We start from the raw sequence: 20,985 nt of genomic DNA on the forward strand, positions 1-20,985 counted from the left end.
TAAGGTACATTTATTTTCGTTTTATGTTACATTCAAAATAATATGAAAAAACCTTGATAATTATGGTATTATGTAATCGCTTCCCATAGATATGTATGATATTAGATTTGGAGGCAAAGGCAATTTAGCCCAAGTATTTGATGATCCTGTTTGTCTGATGACAAACCTGCAGATTTTCTGTAGGGAATCTAGTTTTGCAAACCTGAAAATATACAATATTCTAGTATATATCATATACAACATTGATAAAATGATGATAGTAAGAAATAGTTCCTACAAATAGGTACCTGTTTAGAGGCCTAGCTAGTTTCACTGGCATTTCAAATAAATTTGTCTTTACATTAACAGCAGAACAATGTTCAGATAATCTATATGCTGGCACAAATGTTTCATTATCTAGAGAAAAAAGGCCATTTGCATGTAAAAGACGTGCATGCAGTGTACGGCCAACACAACGAAAAGAAACGCAGAGAATGTGTCTGGAGTCATACGAGTCTCGGACTAAAAAAACGTTGTCATGTTGGCCAGCAAGCAACTCTTCTGCTTCACTGGACGTAATTCCACCCCAATACCAGCCATGACTGAAATACACAAATATTATTGCATTTACATACCTGTATAATAATTTCAATGTTATGGTTACTAGTGAGTGCCTAAATGTAGACTTTACCATTGATGGACACTTTTTGTTAAATGTGGGTACTGATATTTTTTTTCTCCATAGTGTGTTCTTGGGTTTTCATGAGATGTAGTCACAATAAAAAAAATTGTTGTACAGTTCTATTACCATAAAATGAAGGTGTTTAAAACCAAAAAGTACAAGTACAAGATTGAACTGTAAAACTGTTAATAGATCAGATCATTTTTATCTTGTTAATTTGAAATATCACTTTCAACAGAAAAAGCACGAAAGTGAATTAAGAGGACTAAGAAGACGGACGAAGAATCATTTTAATTCACATTTTATGATCTTAAATGATGAGGAATGCAAATTTGACTGTTAAAAAGAAACCAATGCAGAAGTAGTAGGGCTCATACTTATATAACTGACAATAAATAGCACATGATTCAAGGGATGCATGTTGATGGTGACTGCGTAGAACAGAATGTCCTTCTTTTGAATGCTGACACTTCATTATTGGTCTAAGGGTGTGTTTTATCTCAATTCCTATTCCATATCTTGTTTCAAATGCTGATGTGGGGTCATTGCTCTTATTAAGTTTGCAAATTGAATCAGCCCCTCGTGATTTACCGAAATATCTTTGTAAGGATCTGACGCTGGTCGTTATAAAAAATTTACTCTTCCAAAGTTTTACAAATTTATTGGTATTTAGAGATGAATTGGGTTCTGGCATAAGAATAGCATCCACTATATCAATATTCGTATCCTTATTCTTATCAATACTGCGTTGTAAATGTTTACATTCCATAGAATTTGGTTTAATCCATTTACGTAGACATCCACTAGTGAGCCATTTACGTCGGTTACAATACGAACATCGTTCATAACTTATGTTCATCTTCTACATTCAATTGTCATCTATGTAATATAAATTATTCAGACTTGACAGTTTCTTTTATTAATTAAATCGCACAAATCCATTTACGACGAAAAATATGATTACATCCACTTCAAAAACTAGGTATGTACAGGTACTCAACACATAAATAGCACAACTTCTACTCTCAATGTACTATTGGCTTAATCTCTAGATTCATGTAATTACTCTTTGTTAATTGTGATTTGGGTTTGTTTTGAACTAAATGTTTCAATAAAAGTACTAGCTTATCTATCTACTTTCAGTTTGCCTCTTGAAACTTTATTTTCTTGAATGTCCGTAAAATGTAAATTACAAGATGAAGTATGTGACAGACGTCAACGGAACGACGGTTCTAGAGTTGAGGTAGTGAATAGTGAATCTACAAATAATCAGACAAGAGGTTTAATCGATTTCCTTAAAACTACTACCTTTTCGGGGGAAATTAATATCGGCATCGTCCCATCGCTTGATACAAGTGATTTTGAGTTGCGGTGACTCCTAAATACCAGATGTTTTTTTTGATTCCGTCGTCGTTCAGTTTGTCATTAATCCCATTCTCACAACTAGTTGGAAACTATTGTTTCAAGCTTGTTACAAGACACTATGCCATCACAACATATAAGCTCATTTCCTTTACAAATTAGTTACTTAATTAAGCTATTATACGTGCTAGTGCAGTTATCAACTTGTGATGGCTTTCAGAAAATTTTGAGCGACATTTTTGATGCCAAGAAAAAATTTAGTGTAAATAAGTCTCTCATTCAAAGTACTTTGGCACATACTTTGGAGATAAGCCATTATTTTTAAACAAAACATAACAACCAAGAACTTTTTTAATGAAGGAATAAAATTTTTGAAAATAGCAGGCAGTAGACATAAATCATCATTACAAAATATACTTTAAAACTAATGGAGACATGCTTCTTGTATCTGCTGTTAAGCCTTAAAATTCAAAGGTTTGAGTTCTTAACTTCATCAATAAATTCATTCAGTAATCTCAGTTCTTATATTCTAATCGATTTCAGTGCTTATACTTTATTTTTTTCGTATCTCTAATTAGTCAAGGATTAGTCTGTGGTTCATTTTTCTTCTTCGCAGTGCGCGTATTTGTGTTGTGCATGTTCACAATTAAAGCACTATAGTGATATTAACTATCTAATGGTTTTGTTAATCATAAAAGAGGATAAAATAATAGTGAAATGAAAGTACACTATCGTTGTGGTAAAATTAGATAACATATGAAAAACAGGATAAGCTAACAATATGCTTTATCAACCATACCAAAAAAATTTGACGATTTATATGCTTCCAAAAGTGTTAATAAAAATTGAAATAATCATAGTATTACTTATTTAAAACATGTAAAACTATTGAAGTGATGACACTGAAGAATCTTATGAAAATGCCAGCAAAATCACATATATCAACAGAGCTGAATGGTATGATAATCAGTAATTAAATGAACCTAAGAATATATTCTTATCTAATTACTGTTATTTAAGAAAGATGAAGCATTGTATGTTCCTAATGACTGGCCAAACTGATTTTTTAAATATCTTACAGATAGCATCAGCAATGTTTTGGGGAAGAATGTCAAAGTTATTTATAAATCCCTTATTCGTATGGAATCAAGAGGTGATAAGGTTGATAACAAGGTTTTGGTAAGTTTTCTGAATGAAAAATTTATGTTACTACACTTGTAAATAAATTCTTAGTTTTTTTTTATTAGCACGGATGGGCAGAAGAAATAAAAACTCAGCTGATCTAGTGGTTGCTAGAGTTCATACCGGTCACAAAGTAAATGCCATTAAATATCTTTAGATGTGAAATAAACATTTCAATTCCATTGGGAACATGGTATTTTTTTTAACCATTCACATCTTGTATTGATAAGTAGAAGTAGATTAAAGAGGCCTGGATAGAATACAAAACAAATATAATTTAATTAACAGTGGGTAATATTATATAATAGTATAGTATAGTTAATAATAGGTAATATTATTCATATACAAGCTTGATGATCTTAGTCCCTCAAGCTAATATGGTAAGACTGATTTTGAATTTCTATTTTATTTTTGAAAAATTGGTTTTTGGCATCCTAAATTTCTTTGAGTTGATACACAAATATAAGTATTGGTGTGACTTTTATCAAAACTTTTTGATGAAAAATAATCATAATAATATACATATCTATCTCAAATATGTTTGAATACTGTACAGCTGACTGTTTTGATTTATTATTTTTAAGCAAATAAAGGAAATCTAAAAAAACAGGTTTTCCTATTTATTTCATTAAGTAAACAATGTATAATAATTATTTTCAAATTAAGTTTAATTCATAGTACTACATAATACAATGAATACATAATCAAGCAGTAAAGTAACTTAGTTTAACAATGTCTTTTAGTTGTAATTAAGTTGGGTGAAAGTGACATTAAGGTTTTCACAGTAATAGAATATTTTTATTGTTTTATAAGATTTCCCTTATACCAGTTTCACATATTTTTATTGTAACCAAAAGTTTTGGTGATTATGTTATTTCAATAAAGAATTAAATTAAAGATTAGATTTATGAAGACATGAGATCGCTTCTGCTTCTTTAATGGAACACCAGCAATGAAACATAAATAACAAAGCGTATTCCTAACATTTTTTTTTATCTAGGACAATCATGATTCTTGCATTTCTGAGTAGTTTCTTAGACTATTTAGATAAATGTGACTTTATGCCTCTTCCATCCAATTCCACCTATTTTAAATTAGCAAAACAAATGGAGATTTTAACGAAGCCCTTACCTCTTCAGGGAGAGAAGAAATAGAAAACTTAGAAATACTAAGGGAAACTACTATAGATTTTTTATTTGTAGACTAGCTGTAGAACCCATCAAATGAGGTTTCATGAGATGACAACTACAATATTAATATTACAAAAAAAATACAATTTGCATAATTGTTGGTGGTAGAATGCATTGTTAGCCCATGTGGAAAGGTATGGTCTTGCTGCCCATCTCTACCATGCTAAGTATGGATCTCCTTACAAAAATAGGTACCTGTTGGGTTTGAACATAGACTTAGTCTCATTGCTAATAAGATTACAATGGGTGTCTTATCCTACATCACAACAACTGTATTAAAAATATCGTAAGCTGATAATTATATGAAGAATAGTTGTCAAAAGGTTTCTACAAAAATAAATAATTTTAGAAACTTATTATAATATATTACAGAGAGATTAAAAAGTGAGTCAATTAACAATGAGCTCATTTTGTAGTTTGTTTTTTTCTAAGCTTACTTGTCTAATAAAGTTTTTTAATATTTAGTATATAATTAGTAAGTACATATCGACGCTTGAAAGGCAAACATGACTAAGCGACAATGCGTGAACTTTTTTTAATTTTTTTTTATTGCTTAGATGGATGGACGAGCTCACAGGCCACCTGGTGTTAAGTGGTTACTGGAGCCCATAGACATCTACAACGTAGATGCGCCACCCACCTCGACAGTAGACAGATTTAAACTTTACAGTAGACTGATTTAAAGTTGAAATTAATTTAAAATATACCTGAGAAGTACCTGAATAAATTTCTATTTTAACGAATCTAGCTGTAGGATTGAAATGATTTTAATAGATCTAGAAATATATTTTTTTTGCTCGTCGAATATGGTTATTGCCTTTCATTTATGTACAAAGCAGTTATTGTCGCTTAGTCAGGTTTGCCTTTCAAGCGTCGATATGATTATAACAATAGTAGGGAAAATAAATCGACCTCGGCTGGACAGCGTCAGAAAACTTACCCTGTCAAAAGCTATTTCAAATATACATTAAATAAGCATAATAAATAATACTTAACTTAAACTAGTTTGGTAAGTTGCCATTAGTTTTAGAACTTTTCTCCTCCTTATGATTTTTGCAGTGTTTTTCTTACTCTTATGAAATACATTATACGCTTTGGTTGTAGAGGTAATTATTGCAATACAGTGTTTGACTTTGGAATTATGCCCTCTCCTAGCGGTGTTTCATAACCGCTACGATACGTCCTTCAAGCTTGATCGCTTGCTCATTTAAATACTTGGGTGAGCCAAACCCACGAAAACCAAAGTAATCGTAATAATAGCAAGGCTAGATATGAAATTGATTACCAAACTACGATACATAACGTCATGGAATAGACTAAAATAATTCTATTGAGTATTCATTAACCATACCTGAGTTATTACTCAAGGTACCGGTCATCGTTCTCGTCGAACCCGTCGCTTGCGACGAAGGGCTCGACGAGTAAATTATCCTCAGACACAGCCCACTGAGTTTCTCGCCGGATCTTCTCAGTGGGTCGCGTGTCCGATGCGGTGGTAGATTCTGCGAAGCACGACTCTTGGTAGGGTTCGTGTTAGCAACGTTGTCAGGTTTGAGCCCCGTGAGCTCATCTACTAGTTAAGGTTACGCTGAAATAGCCTCTCAAGGCTCTCGGCTAGGTAGGAAATAAAAAGAAAAAAAAACTCAAGGTAGAACTATTTTCTGCGTTGGTTGCGGCCAGTCAAATAGAGTAAAACAACATTCGTATTCGAAAGGCACACCGTCTTCCGTGGTCGCTATATATATTTTTTCCCCTAACTAATCGCTGGTAGCGTAAGGGGTTATTCCAGCTACTCATAGGCTGTTAGGTGGGCTCACGGGTCCAACCTGAGGGAGTTTGCGAATACTGGCCCTAGGAAGAGCAGTGCTTCGCCAAATCTACCACCGAATAGAGGAATTACGACCCACTAAGAAGATCCGGCGAGAAACTCATTGGCTATAATATATTGTACGCGTTCCACCCGGCTATAGCAGAGCCAGAGCTCCACATATTTATTTTCTCTAGCGCATCTTTGGTTGTTTGTCTTCTAAGTAATGAAAGCCAGTTTAGACAGCATGAGGTTTGAATGAGGTAAAATGGCTTACGACTATCACTGTATGGGAATAACAAAAAAATACTATCAAATTCTAAAAACATGTAATACACAAGTCACCATTTACAATTACTCATCTGATGTGACAGTTTCAATATATTGATAGTGAACGATATGAATTCGGACAAAACGTTATATGAGTCACTTAGGTGTGTCATGCGGCTCTAGGCAGTCCGTGTGTAGCATGTTATGTGTAATCATATAATACAGATACAGTTTGTGGTCAGTACGGCAGACCAACATGTGGGGTCATTCTATTTGTATTAAATTGCTCTTAGGCACTATGTCCATTTGTATGTTCCTTTGAATGAATTAAAATGACCTCCAATACAGGCTTTCTTTACTAGCAGTTAAGTGTTATGCACAAAGAGATTGTAAGCCATAAAAAATATAAAGATTGATTATATTATAACAAAATATACATTGATACGTGTTCAAGAAGAATGATGCCACACAGACACTAGGGCTCTGTGCTCAAATTATAGGATGGAAAATCACTTAATAACTCACACTGGCGCATTGAATGGTTTTAAAATATAGCCATACCTATATATCGAAAATTATCTTTATATTTTTTTACATAGATGGTTGTGCGATTTCACGGACCGCTTGGCATTAAGTGGGTACTGAAGGCCATGAATGTTGCCATGTTCACGAGACACCAGGTTGAATTTTCAGTTGTATTGTATATCGGCTGTTCCACATTGAACTTGACAGACTGCATGAATGCTTAGCGGCCAAAATCGGTAGGGTGGTCGTTACCTACTCTGACACGCCTACAATACGCCAGTATTATTATTATTTACTACCTACTTTTGTTACCAGTTTAATGATAATAAAATTATACTACAATGACCATTAAGTGAGAATTTTATAGCTCAAAATTGTACATTATGTTAAAAGAATCTTTGATTATTATCAATTATTATCATTATTATCAATTATACAAAGTTTCAAACTCAAACAATATGATAAACGACACACGAACGCAAACAAACACCTTTTTTTTATATTTTGGGGATATTAATGAGTTAATTAAATTTCAGGTTGTGACTGCATATCGGGTTTTTATAACTACAGCGAAAGTACCTACTAGGGTAAGTAAAACTTGTAACATTTAAATCTCAACTATTTTCTTCATGATCAATTTGACGACAGAGCTACATATCGCAAAATGTGTACAAAACTTAAAAAAAAATTGTGTCATCAAAGCCATTTGATTAACTATATCCTTTTTAGTGCCAACTGTGAAGCTAATTTAGTTGCACAACGGTCAATTGTTTGTAAAAAAAATATACCAGTAACGTTAATTAATACGACCTTGGGTTATTTTTGTTAGATTGACAATGGGTTCCATTTAATGGAAATAGAAGCCTTGGAGAGTAAAAAAGCGAATCATCTGTCCATAACATTGGTTCACGAACACAAGCCTGTCTCCATTCTCATAGGTAAGTAAATTAATTCGGCTAGCGTTTACAAATCGATACGTGATAATTAAGCAGGAAATATATACGAAGTTTATTTTCCCTGTCCTTTTTTCTTTTGTACATTCATTACTTATTAAGTTATTGGTTATTAGGCAGCGGCTTGGCTTGCTGAAGTCCATGGGCGACGGTAACCACTTACCATCAGGTGGGCCGTATGCGTCTGCCTACAAGGGAAATAAAAAAAATAGAAAAATAGAATACTAAAATTACAGTAATAACAAGTTTCAATACTGTGTTATGTACTAATATGTGTTAGATGTCGGGAATGTAGGTAATTAAACGATCGCGTTCGAACCAGGAAATTAAAAACAATTCTTAACATGTTGAACGCCGTGATGGTATCTACGGCATGATTTTTCCTTTATTTTTCTACCTATGCTGATAGCCTTGAGAGGCTATATGTCCGTCGCGGCCCCCTGCACCCTTTTTATTGGCGGTCACAGGTTGTCAGCCGCGGTCCACTGGGCTAAATTTGGTTTCTAGTCCGGCGTTCAACCTGTTAATTGATGTAACTATCAGTAGTGCAGTACTTTTCAATAGTTTTTTATAACTTTACTAGCTGACCCGGCAAACGCAGTGGACCTACCTTAACATTTAGGAGTATAAAAAAATTATGTTGATCGATTCTCAGACTTACCCGATATGCACACAACATTACATGAGAATTGGTTGAGCTATTTCGGAGGAGTTTGGCAACAAACACTGCGACACGAGAATTTTATATATTAGATATTTAAAAATTATTTATTCGTTATTTGATCAACATTCTATTATTTAATTGTGCTAATACAGGTGACGAAGGAACTTCAGAAGGTGTTATAAATGCCGTGAACGCTTTAACTGCCGCCTTCGATGATCTATTTCCTAATGTGCCAATGGTGGATATAATACAAAAGGTCAGTGCACACTACGCTAATGAGTCAACACGTTCTGTGCTCCAATTTACAACGTTTATCCATACTATTTAACCTCACTACCTACGTCACCGCAGTGTTGATTTGCTTGATTGCTCACTCAATTACGGCTATAATTATATCGTCTAAAATACTTTGTATTCCATGTTAATAAGAAACATTTTTTGTTTATATTTGAACTAGCGATCCGCCCTCGCTTCGTTTCGGAAACTAATTTATTATTTATTTCTTCACTATTTAATGGATGTTATTATACATATAAACCTTCCTCTTCAATCACTCTATCTATTAAAAAAAACCGCATCAAAATCCGTTGCGTAGTTTTAAAGATTTAAGCATACATAGGGACAGACAGATATAGGGACAGAGAAAGCGACTTTGTTTTACAATATGTAGTGATAAGATGCGTATGTGCTCGAATATGTTCGTTCTAAGTTTCGATTATTCGCTTTAAAACAGGTGAATCTACTCTTCCCATTACAAAACGTCAGCGGGACTAGGAAGCACCTAGCTTGTGGTGATTTTTCTAATCAGTACGCTGCCATGTGTGATTTATGTCAAACACCATTCAGGTAAGAATTCAAAAAAAAATTTTTTTCGATGTCCGCATCATATTGACCATATAATTGTTTTGATCAATATTTTGTAGAGCTGAAGTTGCGTGGGATATTGACACCATATACCTCGCACACGACATAAGAATGTTGCATTTGAAAGATTTCGATCATCTGGACCAAAGGTAACTTGAATTCGTCATACTGTAGTCTCAAAACTTAGTTAAAATTTGTTTTGAATAAAAACAAAATAAAAGTCGAGAAAAATAAAGCTACGTAGCAGTATGTAGTTTAATACAATAAAACTAAATAGAATTGATTTATAACTATGTATGTTGGTTTTTGAAATGTGATTTTTTAAATTAACGTTATCATTAAAACTTTTAAGTGATTTTAAAACTAATTCGAACATAATTAAAACTACATACTTTAAAATGAAAACTTTTGAAGTTTCGAATACTATATAGTTTTTGTGACGACTGTATCGTTCGGCTGGTGGTAGCACGTCTTGTGAGCCCCCACGGGTAGCTACCACCACTCCGCCTATTTCTGCTGTGAAGCAGTAATGCGTTTCGGTTTGAAGCCGTAGTTACTATACTGAGATCTTAGAACTTATATCTCAAGGTGGGTGGCTCATTTACGTTGTAGATGTCTATGGGCTCCAGTAACCACTTAACACCAGGTGGGATGTGAGCTCGTCCACCCATCTAAGCAATTAAAAAAATAAAAAAACTTGCTAAAACCGCAGATCCGGTGGTAGATTCTGCGAAGCACTACTCTTGCTAGGGCTAGTGTTAGCAACGTCCACAGGTTAGAGTCCCGTGAGATCACCTAATCGTTCGGTGAATCTATATAGTAGGATACCTCGAGGTCACTAGAACTCCGACGAAAATATTATTTGAACTTAATCAGTTTGCTTTTTGAGAAATCTGTAAATTTTAAGGAAATTCCAGCATTTCTATTATTATTTTCACAAGATATCTATTATATGGAAATAATTGTGGATCAGGGACCTGATACCACTAGTGATGGCGTTGCAACACAACACGTGGTTCGAGGGTATTTGCGGGGACGGGGTGCGGGCGAGTGGCGAGGCGTGGGAGAGCGTGTGCCGCGCGCTGCGGTGTTCGCGGCCGGCCACGCGCCGTGTCAGCTGGCGCAGCGCACAGCTCCGTCACGACCACGCCGCCAGACTGGGACACGCGCTCGCCCGCGCCCGCCACGCGCCCGCACTGCACACCATCGACTTCTCACAGAACCACATCGAGGATAAAGGTACGGAGACGCATTCCTCGATTCATGGTAGAGCGTCCACATCGATAAAACGGCACGACACGAGAACCCTCTCATCGTGGCCGCCGCTAACTACATTCCCGATCCTGCGGACAAAATGGAAAGCAGTCCACGTCGCACCAACCACGTCATTTCAGATCCTCCCTATCCACTAACGGTGCTTTTAGGTACCTCAAGCACCGGTCATAGTTCTCGTCGAACCCGTCGCTTGCGACGAAACGCTCGACGAGTAAATTGACCCTCAGACACAGCCCACTGAGTTTCTCCCCGGATCTTCTCAGTGGGTCGCGTTTCCGATCCGGTGGTAGATTCTGCGAAGCACGGATTTTGCTAGTGTTCGTGTTAGCAACTTCGTCAGGTTTGAGCCCCGTGAGCTCACCTACTAGTTAAGGTCACGCTGAAATAGCCTCTCAAGGCTCTCAGCTTAGGTAGGAAAAAAAACAAGGTAAAAAATACTCAAGCATTTCGTATTGGTGGGTAGGATGAAATACTGATGCATATTTCTCCTCAAGAATCTTAACCTTCAAAGAGTCATGTCGTTTGTATTCACACCACATTCGTGTACTTCTAGCCTTGGATTCGTCCTTAAATTATTACTTGTTAAACATAAGGATACACATCTGGTAAATTACAAAGGTAAATGTTATATGCCACAGGAAACAATAATTTGATTCACAAGCAACAAAACCTAGCCATAATTGATAATAATGTTATTGGCAAATCAAATATTAATTGTAGGTCAGTTCAATGCGAGGTTTGTCAAATTGGTAAGAAAAATAAAAAAAGACGAAGAAAAATCATTAAGTTTTTACTTGAATTTACAACAGGAGAATAAGGATCGAATCGAAAATAAGAGCATTACTGAAATACACTGTAATGACCAGCGTATATCCAAAAATATGTCATGTCCATACGATACAAATATTTTATCTGCGAAATTTTCCTTGTTGTTTTTGTTGTTGATCATAAACAACAATGAAAGATTATAACTTCTCAATGCTTTTGGCTATTTTATGTAACAGGGAAGATTATGAAGAACAAAACACCACAGTATATTTCCTCTAAAAAAATAGTTCAATAATATTATTCGTCATTGTCCCAATGACGTAGTCCTTTTCAATAATGTTACTTTGCAATCTATGTATCGGACAATTAATACTTTGGAAAACAATGCATGCATTGTCTTCATTTAGACCATTATGTTTGAAAGATTCTCGCCCACTATAATTAATTCAATGACGTCATTTGATCCGTTAAAAATGATCATACAATATTTGACATTTCATTGAGTTGCCGTTGTTATAATACAATGGAAGCAATAGGTAATTTTCGATAGTAAAAGATAAAGAGATAACGCGCGAGTTTATTTTTAAAACAAATTCATTTATAAATCAACTGTTGCTGAATTAAAAAATATGTTAAATTTTTTACCATCAACCGTTGAAAAAATCAATTGAACAATATAGACATCAAGAATAGATTTCCAGAGTAAGCTATTGTATGCGGCACATGATCCACATCCTGCCTTATTGAGCGATTAAATCATTGTCCACTTACGCAGTGGACGATCCAAACAAATACAAAAATAAATCTGTTTTAGTTTTATTTATAGACTGAAGCGTGTCATAAAAGAAATATATCGCCTTTTCGCATTAAAAGTGTACAATTTCCAAAAATATTCGAAATTTAGTTAATATACGGAATCATTTGGTATCACCGGTATTTTTCTCATAAATACTGTCAAAAGAGCGCAGTTTAGTTTTTTTTTTTTTAGTTTAATATGTTTTGACTACTGTTAACAAAATTAATCGTTTTTACCATCGCACCGCCCGCCACCGGAGTAGAGTTCATCCACACTACCTGGAGCCACTGCGGTTATCCACAGTGCGTTTCCAGAGATCTTTTTTGCCACGTACCATCCGGCTATGGAATGAGCTCCCCTCCACGGTGTTTCCCGAGCGCTTCAAACGAGGCTTGTGGAGAGTATTAAGCGGTAGGCAGCGGCTTGGCTCTGCCCCTGGCATTGCTGAAGTCCATGGGCGACGGTAACCACTCACCATCAGGTGGGCCGTATGCTCGTCTGCCTACAAGGGCAATAAAAAAAAAAACATAATTTTATCTTACTTTAAAAGACAGATAATGAAACCGGTAAAAAAAAATGTTGCAAATATGATTAATATTAAAAATATTAGATACATGTATGTAACCTTTAAAACACTCATGTAAAATTAGTAAATTTTGAGATTATAGTTTTAATGCGAGAAGACGAATCATATTGATATCTCGCACAGGTGCTATTAGTATACTGAGCGGCATATCGAACAATCCAGAAGGACTGAGGCACGTTGCGTTGTCACAATGCGGCGTGACGGGGAAGACGGTCGTACATTTGGCGACCATACTCAACGACAATCCCTGTCATCTCTCGACGCTCGCACACCTTGACCTGTCGCATAATAACCTGAAAGATGACGTGCACGTAAGTTTACTGATACATCGATAAACAAATGTATAGCTATGACCGTTACATACGAATATCCTTTAAATTCAGTACGCTTAAATTGTTTTTACAGAATTTGTACAACTTCCTGGCACAGCCTAATGTATTGACCCATTTGAATTTGACTAACACGGAAACGACTTTAGAAAATGTAAGTATTTAACTAGATTCCTAGTTTTTTTTTTTGCTTTAAATATATAATTTGTATTCTTACTGCGTTGTATTATATTTTTGAGTTTGCATTTTCCGCTAGCGTTTGCTCCATTTTGAGTTAAAATTTGCATAACGTTTTCTATAAAAGAAAATTAAAAAAATATCTCAATTACGTCTCCACAGCTTACAAATTCTTACCTGCCTATAAGAGTGTCATCTCAATTGGTTCCATCGTCTTTGAGATTAGGTTGGACAATAAACAACCAAATGAGCTTAAAAAGTAATTATTTCGACAACACAGGCAATTAAGGTTTTGTTTAATGCTGTCGAATCCAAATTTATCGTGGTTAAGACTGCGATAGAGACATATTGTTCGTCGTTACTTTTAATTTAATATATTTCAATTAAGTATTTAATATATTAATTATATTAAAATGAAAATAAAAACACAATTAGTGCAGAAATATTCTTGTACCTAACATTTTACTTGATGTGGGGGAAGATGATTAAATTTGTTTCTATCATACACTTTATAAGAAGAAAAAGATATTTCTAGTTATGTCATATTACATCACTATTTTGAAATGTTATCGACAGTTGTTTAATATATTGTTACTTTTACTGCCTCTAAAAGGTGTGTGAAGTTGTGGTCTTATCATTTATTCAGAATCATAAAGTCGAATCTCCATTTGTTTATTATAAAAATATAGGTGTATATATATACTTTTTAAATTATACATAGAAACAAATTAAAATAAAATTGCTAAAATTAAATGTCTTTTTAAACTATTTTTATCTATTTTAACTATAATTTTAATGGTTCAATTGGAAATGTTGATAAAATTATGTTCAAGCTTGTGTATCTAATAACTCCGATAAATGATTTCGTTACTACGAGGTAGTAGCGAAAATAACTGATTGTCATCATAACATAGATGTGGGGTGCCCTGCTGCGCGGGTGTGCGGCGCGCCTCACCTGGCTGTCCGTGTCCCGCAACCCGTGGTCGAGCGCCCGGCGCGCGCGGGACCCGCCGCCTTCCTTCCGACAATTCTTCACGGCGTGCCTCGCGATCAACCATCTCGACTTCTCCCACTGCAAAATGCCACCAGACGTGCTCAAGTGTGTAACTTAAAAAAGTGTCTTAAAGTGTAATTGCAATACTTATAGGATTTCTTCTTCTTCACTATTATTTACAGTTTATGAATAATAGAAAACGAAGGAAACTTATCGACAATATAACGTAAATGATTAAAAACGAATTAAATTTACAAATGAGATGATATGTGATGAAATAAATAATCTCAGTAAAATGGTGAGACTTTTTCAGTGCACTTTTTGGAGGATCCCGAGAAGCTATGTCCAGCGGTTTTGTTTCATTTTCCCACAATTGTGCACTTTCACAGATTCTAAACAGTTAATAAACCACCGTTATTACCCCTTTAAACATAAAGAAACACTAAATAGGCAAAATAAAACAAATCACACAACTTCACTCCTCGCGTTCTCTCCAAAAAGTCATAACATAGATTTTTCAATAGGGACGCTTGAATTTTGACAGCTCATAGCGGCCATCTTGTTTTTTTTAAATCCCCTTGTAGGCAAAAGAGCTTACGGCCCAGCTGATGGTGAGTGGTTACCGTCGCCCATGGACGTGAGCAATGACCGGGGGTAGAGCCAAGCCGCTGCCTACCGTTAAGTACTCTCCACAAGTCTCGTTTGAAGAAGGATATGTCATGGCGCTCGAGGAACACCGTGGAGGGGAGCTCATTCCAAAGCCGGATGGTACGTGGTAAAAAAGATCTCTGGAAACGCACTTTGGATGAACGCAGTGGCTCCAGGTAGTATGGATGAACTCTACTTCGATGGCGGGCGGTGCGATGGAGAAACGAGATGATGGAATAATTTCAAAGAAATCCTCAGAGCACTTCCCATAGAACATACGGTAAAGCAATGTTTGTCAAATTTGGCATGAACACATATTTAGTGGTGTCATTTCACCATGGAACGCTACACGCTTGTCCGGCGATATCATCGGCCCTTATTTCTTCGCATATGCGCAAGAAGCCGCGCTCACCGATATCGGACGATGATAACAAACTTTTTGTGGCCTAGGATAGATGGTATGGATCTCACAAACATGTGGTTCCAACAGAACGGCGCCACTTGCCATACAGCATGGGAAACATTAAATTTAATAACTTGCGGTCTTCGTGAAATTGAGCCCCATTTATGCGAAGCTGTCATACAAAATTGGCCCACCAGGATACAACAGCTATAGCGGAATCGAGGCGGCCATTTGTCTGAATTATATCCCATATATAATGTCATCGAATACCCTTTAAAATATAATAATTGTAAATAGACATGCTTTAACAAAAACCGACTTCAAATACAAAAAAAAGATATTCCAAAACAAATTAATATAGACTAAAAACAATAATCACCGAAATCGGTTGACGTGATATTGAGTTATTGAGTTATTCATTTATTTGTGGCGTACGTACTTAATGCAAATTTAAGACTAATATGGTTATCTCATGGATGCCATTATCAGAACTGGATTAAATTGAAATGGGACCACACGGGAAGCGTCAGCTTTCTAATAAAAAAAGAATCATCAAAATCGATTCACCCAGCCAAAGGTTATGAGGTAACAAACATAAAAAAACGTACATTCGAATTGAGAACCTCCTCTTTTTTTGAAGTCGGCTAATAAAAATTGTTGCAATATCACTTAAACAACCCTTTATAACGCTATACAATACAGTTAGACATTTAGGTAGTCAATTGTCAGTAGGCTTCATTATGTTTGTTTGCGGGATTACAAATGACGTTACATTGCAGGAGCTTGCTGCTGGGCCTGGCGTGCAACGAGAGTGCGGCCGGGGTCCAGCTGAATTTGTCGGGCGTGCTGAACTCGGCGCAGGCCGCGCACGTGCTCGAGTCGTGTATACACGGCGTGCGATGCCTGCAGTCTCTGGACCTCTCCGACAACAGTACGATTTTTTTTTCTATTGTTAACATATAAGTAGAAACACAATCAGTAAAATTCCACCGAAGTATAAATTAAAACTGTATTAGCACTTAGAACACTTAAAACACTTTACAAACACTTTAAAATTCTCTATTCGTTTCTTCCGCTTCGCTTCAGGTGATCCGTTCGCTGCTGCATTTCGAATAGTTCCGGTTACTAACTGACCGTGTGCCATCTCTGCAACGCTTCTATAGTCGAAACGAAACCTCTAGAATTATCGAGAATATTCCCCACATTTCGAGTATTGTGTTTCCGCTATCTGACAATAGATGGCTTTGTACTTCTCGATGTTTCCGCTATCTGACAATAGATGACTTTGTATTTCTCGAGGGTTCTAGGTGCTACTAGATCCTTCGATATTCGTTCGACTATTCGGCGGATAGATGGCGTTACTCTTACCGGCGTAACAATAATTTGCATCTGTGCTTAAACTAGGTTATAAAACCTGTATCTCAAGCAGCAGTGCTCCTCGTACAAAGAATACAAGAGCTTTACTTCAGATACACAAATACAAAATTACTAGACAAAATTAAACTGAAATTTATGGATTGCGTAAAAGTGACAATATGTGTATTGCATTACAATTCGGCTCCTTGATTTATTTTTTATTTAAAGCACCAGCTACTATTATATAAACTTATTTGCTACAGGTTTTTAATTAGAGCCCAATTAATTATATAGATGTTGCTAAATAAATATAACAAAGTATAGGGATGTTGATATTATTTCGGAACTATTTTTACAGAATAATAGAAATTTAATTTAAAACATAGTGTGCGATTCATGCGCGATAATAGTGATACCTTTAGTCGTCTAGTTCATTCTATAAAAATGTATATTTTTGTCTCTTTTTAATTTAAAATCACAAAAACAAAAAAGTTTCTCGTTAAAAACTATTAAACTCCCTTATCGTGAGCGCCGTAATCTACAAGCTTTCACTACACTTCACTCTAAACTAACATGTCCCAACTCATTCCCCCTACTTGACGCAGTATTTAAAATATTTACATTCTTTGCACGATAAGGACCTGGGTTCGTCACACCCACGCACAACTCTAGTCTTGTTCGTTCGTCTTTCTTAGTTCAATCTGTTCCAGTTTGGAATTCACTTCCTATTAATATCACGATGAGCACTGATCCTTAACCTCCAAAATTGCAATGCTACTATAAATGTTGGATAGGTGAAGTGCGAGTAGCTTAACAAATTACTGTCTTTTAATAGTGTAGCCATAGTCAAAGCGTGGCCTTACGTGATTAATATTAACGTTATGTAACTTACGTTATGAAATATTGTCCTTTGCATATTGTCCTTTGCATTTAATGCTCGCACAGCTTCACCATATCATTGATAATTTTACGCTCAAGTTTGGCTTTCTTACTAGCACGCTTTTATGAGCTTGGTATGTATGTAATGGAATCTATGAACTTCATTTTCGCAGACATTAAGATGTCCTATTAACTTGAAAATTTGAATAAGCTTCAAGGACGGATGAAAAAAATATATAACTTCGCTAGAATATCCTGATCAGTATCAACAACAAAAAAAAAATTGCTTGCTATTTAAGCTTGTTTTTAGTTTTAAAACACATATGTTTTTACATTTAATCCATTGAATTTGTTTGTCGATGCGAGAGACTTATTTTTTTTTCGAACTATTGTAACAAATTGTGTAAGCGAGTACACACAAGTAATGCAAACAAAACTTATTGCAGGTATGGAATTCGAATTGTCCGGTATTGTGAGAGCTATAGGGAAGAACCATTCCATCACACATTTATCGTTAAGTAGATTGACCGGGAAGAGATCGTACGCTCCCCCCCTAATACAAGTACGTGTAAAACTGTTTATTGTTCCGTAGGCGTGTTCGATATCGGCGTTGCGTAATGCTATAGATTTATCTTTCAGGCTCTAGTCCACGTGCTGCAGGAACCAGACACAGCGCTGACGTCACTGGACCTCAGCGATTGCAAACTAAAGGTAATAAAAGCTCAGTACAATTAAAATTCAGCATAAAATTACCCGGTACCAAAAAAGGATGTAAAATTATAAACGATACACATTGATAGTTAAATTGTGGAGTAAATATCTTATTGAGAAATGATTTAATTTATATGTACGTTTCAAAATTTGAAACAAATTACTTTATAGCCGGTATTTTTCAACGCTTATTTTTTTATGTGAAACCGTTTTTTAAATCGATGAACGCCGGCTGCACGCACGAAAGAGTATCACGTTCCGCCTGAGCCCGAGCGTGCGAGCGAGAGCGCGGAACAAGCGATAGAGAGGCACGATCGGTCCAAGCGTTGGCTTGTGACACATTTATCTATTTTCTCGTATGACGTCAGAGCTAGCAGTTCGAATAGTTCTGCTACTGACGTTATTTTATTACAAAAACGCCTTTTATCAACATACAGGGTGATTTGTACGGATTATTGAACGCGTTGGGCGGAGCCCGGAGACTTCGTACACTGGACGTGGGAGGGAACCTAGCCGGCGACGCGGGAGCTAGATTACTTGCCAAAGCCTTACAGTGTAACTGTACTTTGCACACGCTGTATATAGATCGCAATGCATTTAGTTTACAAGGTAAGTTCAAATCAGTGTTTCTGAGTTAACGTTTGTGAAAACTGAGTAATGAAAATTTTCCTATTAAAATATCTTGAGTGGATCAGTCATAGATAGTGCAGTTTCCAATACGCTCATTCAGTTATTGGCTTGTGTATCCTGCTGATCGACTTAATAGCAAAAGCTTTCGAAAAGCTTGAGTACACTTTTGCCTAAGTTACCATTAAGAAATACTTCCGGAATGTGCTCTGCAAATGGGTCAATATATGTATTTTTGCACCTAAGGAGCGTCAAAGTTGTTAATCGCTGCTAATCCGACACAGTCCGACGTTACCTGGAAAGGGTTATTTTTACCGGCAAAAAGCCTTAACGCCGAAGCCAAAAGCGGTGGTCTGACCAGATAACTCAGATTAATGAAGCTCTCCACCGGGTAGAAGATAGGCGGAGAGAAACAGCGAGAGGACTATAGAGGAGTCCGATCAATGCAGGAGGACTACCAATAGAATCGTCTGTGTATATTTTCGGCTACTCGTATTGAAGATAATGGTGTATACGAGCTTTAACTCTGGGCAGGTTTGACTGACATTGCGACGGCGCTCCGTCGGTCTGTGAGCGTGCGGCGGGTCGAGTTCCCGGGATGCGACGCGGCGGCGGGCGGCCGCGCGGCCAGCGAGCGGGTCGCCGCGCTCTGGAGGGACTTGCACGAACGGTACTCGCCACTATTGTCACTCCGAACCACACGGATAGGTCCCTAAACCAGCAATATTAAAACATGCTCTAACAAAGAGGTTCCATTAAGGTTCAATTTAAACTTTAAAAAAAACAAGATTTTCCGTGATGTTAGAGGTAGGCGATTCTAGAGGCACAACCAGACCACCGCACACTTTAAGGCCCATCTACTGTATGCGCGCGAGTTCATGTCCATCGGGGCCAGAGGCGACGCGCGGGGGACAACTCGCCCCACCGCCCACCTCCCCGCATTTGTCTGACGTCGAGTGTTGTCCTTGTCGGTTGTGACGCGCGCTTATCGATATCGAAAATTTACGCTAACGCTATTGTGTTATTTAACCATGACTACTCCGCTTCCAACAAATTCAGGTAGAAAAAAACCTACAGAAAAAAGAAACTTACTGATTCCGACTCTGATCTGTCGGTTGTCTTTTCATTTGATAGTGATTGAATTGGAATTTAAAAAATGTTTTTCTCCATTAGAAATAAGCAAGTAATTACTTATCTATCACATTTAGTTTATTTCATAAATTACAAAATTACCTTAAGTTACATTAAACCATTGACAGCTGTTGACTAAATAGGTAGTTATTATCGACATTACCATAATTGACTAGGTCACAGCACTACCACATTCCTCAGGATGGACATGAACTCGCGTGCCTACTGTAGTGAATACCGCCACCCAAGATATAAAATTTACGCCTCGATTTTTCATATCGCTTGATAATTGCACCGGTTGTATTACGCTTTCGACTACACCTACGTCTAGCCCACCAAATTTGTGTTTGGAATATTCGTTCGACAGTATTCATCTTTAGTCTAATATCCCGCTTGTCGTCTTAGACGAAGTTGCTAATGGTACTGAGTGTGTCAAGACTGGCGAACAACAAGAGGAGTGGTCAGACGGCCCGCGTCCGCGCGCTGGCCCTGGAGCGCGCGTGGGCGGGCGGCGACGCGGCGGCGGCGGCGGCGGTGCTCACGGCGCAGGCGGCCGCCGCGCTGCCCCCCGCGCCCCTCGCCTCCGCCCTCGAGCGGGCCGCCGCCGCCGCGCATCACCTGCTGCACCAGTACCTACAGGTGATAATCGCACCAGAATTACTCCTAACATGTTCAACGTCGAGTATTTTAATTCAGGCCACGGTACTTGAGCCTTCGGGTGAAGAGGGTCACCCGTGAACCGCGTGAGGGTTCCAACGTAAACGCTTCCTACAAGCCCCAGACAAACAAAACACGTATGGAAGTGAGCCGCGTGGCCCTTTAGCCAG

The 20,985-nt window shown here is 37.0% G+C and overlaps 2 protein-coding genes across 9 annotated transcripts in view; one reads left to right on the top strand and one right to left on the bottom strand.

Moving 5' to 3' along the window:
- Positions 1-60: 60 nt before the first annotated feature.
- Positions 61-1,520, bottom strand: SOCS6 (suppressor of cytokine signaling 6). Its single transcript, NM_001198723.1, is given in 3 exon segments — positions 61-202; positions 288-581; positions 1,039-1,520. Coding segments are annotated over 3 exon segments (918 nt in total).
- Positions 1,521-2,611: 1,091 nt separating this feature from the next.
- LOC101745400 (F-actin-uncapping protein LRRC16A) overlaps positions 2,612-20,985 on the top strand; it is a 30,874-nt gene continuing 12,500 nt past the window's right edge. For all 8 annotated transcript variants that reach the window (XM_062671209.1, XM_062671212.1, XM_062671213.1 and 5 more), the window contains exons 1-17: positions 2,612-2,980; positions 3,105-3,202; positions 7,534-7,584; positions 7,827-7,935; positions 8,767-8,870; positions 9,348-9,460; positions 9,538-9,627; positions 10,452-10,717; positions 13,027-13,214; positions 13,309-13,386; positions 14,324-14,508; positions 16,234-16,385; positions 18,136-18,251; positions 18,329-18,400; positions 18,838-19,009; positions 19,562-19,697; positions 20,596-20,797. In XM_062671209.1, coding sequence (XP_062527193.1) covers positions 2,920-2,980; positions 3,105-3,202; positions 7,534-7,584; positions 7,827-7,935; positions 8,767-8,870; positions 9,348-9,460; positions 9,538-9,627; positions 10,452-10,717; positions 13,027-13,214; positions 13,309-13,386; positions 14,324-14,508; positions 16,234-16,385; positions 18,136-18,251; positions 18,329-18,400; positions 18,838-19,009; positions 19,562-19,697; positions 20,596-20,797 — 2,193 coding nt within the window. In that variant the 5' untranslated portion in view covers positions 2,612-2,919. The remainder of the gene's footprint in view (positions 2,981-3,104; positions 3,203-7,533; positions 7,585-7,826; positions 7,936-8,766; positions 8,871-9,347; positions 9,461-9,537; positions 9,628-10,451; positions 10,718-13,026; positions 13,215-13,308; positions 13,387-14,323; positions 14,509-16,233; positions 16,386-18,135; positions 18,252-18,328; positions 18,401-18,837; positions 19,010-19,561; positions 19,698-20,595; positions 20,798-20,985) is intronic.

Source organism: Bombyx mori, chromosome 11, assembly GCF_030269925.1.
Source record: "Bombyx mori chromosome 11, ASM3026992v2".
Classification (NCBI taxonomy): domain Eukaryota; kingdom Metazoa; phylum Arthropoda; class Insecta; order Lepidoptera; family Bombycidae; genus Bombyx; species Bombyx mori.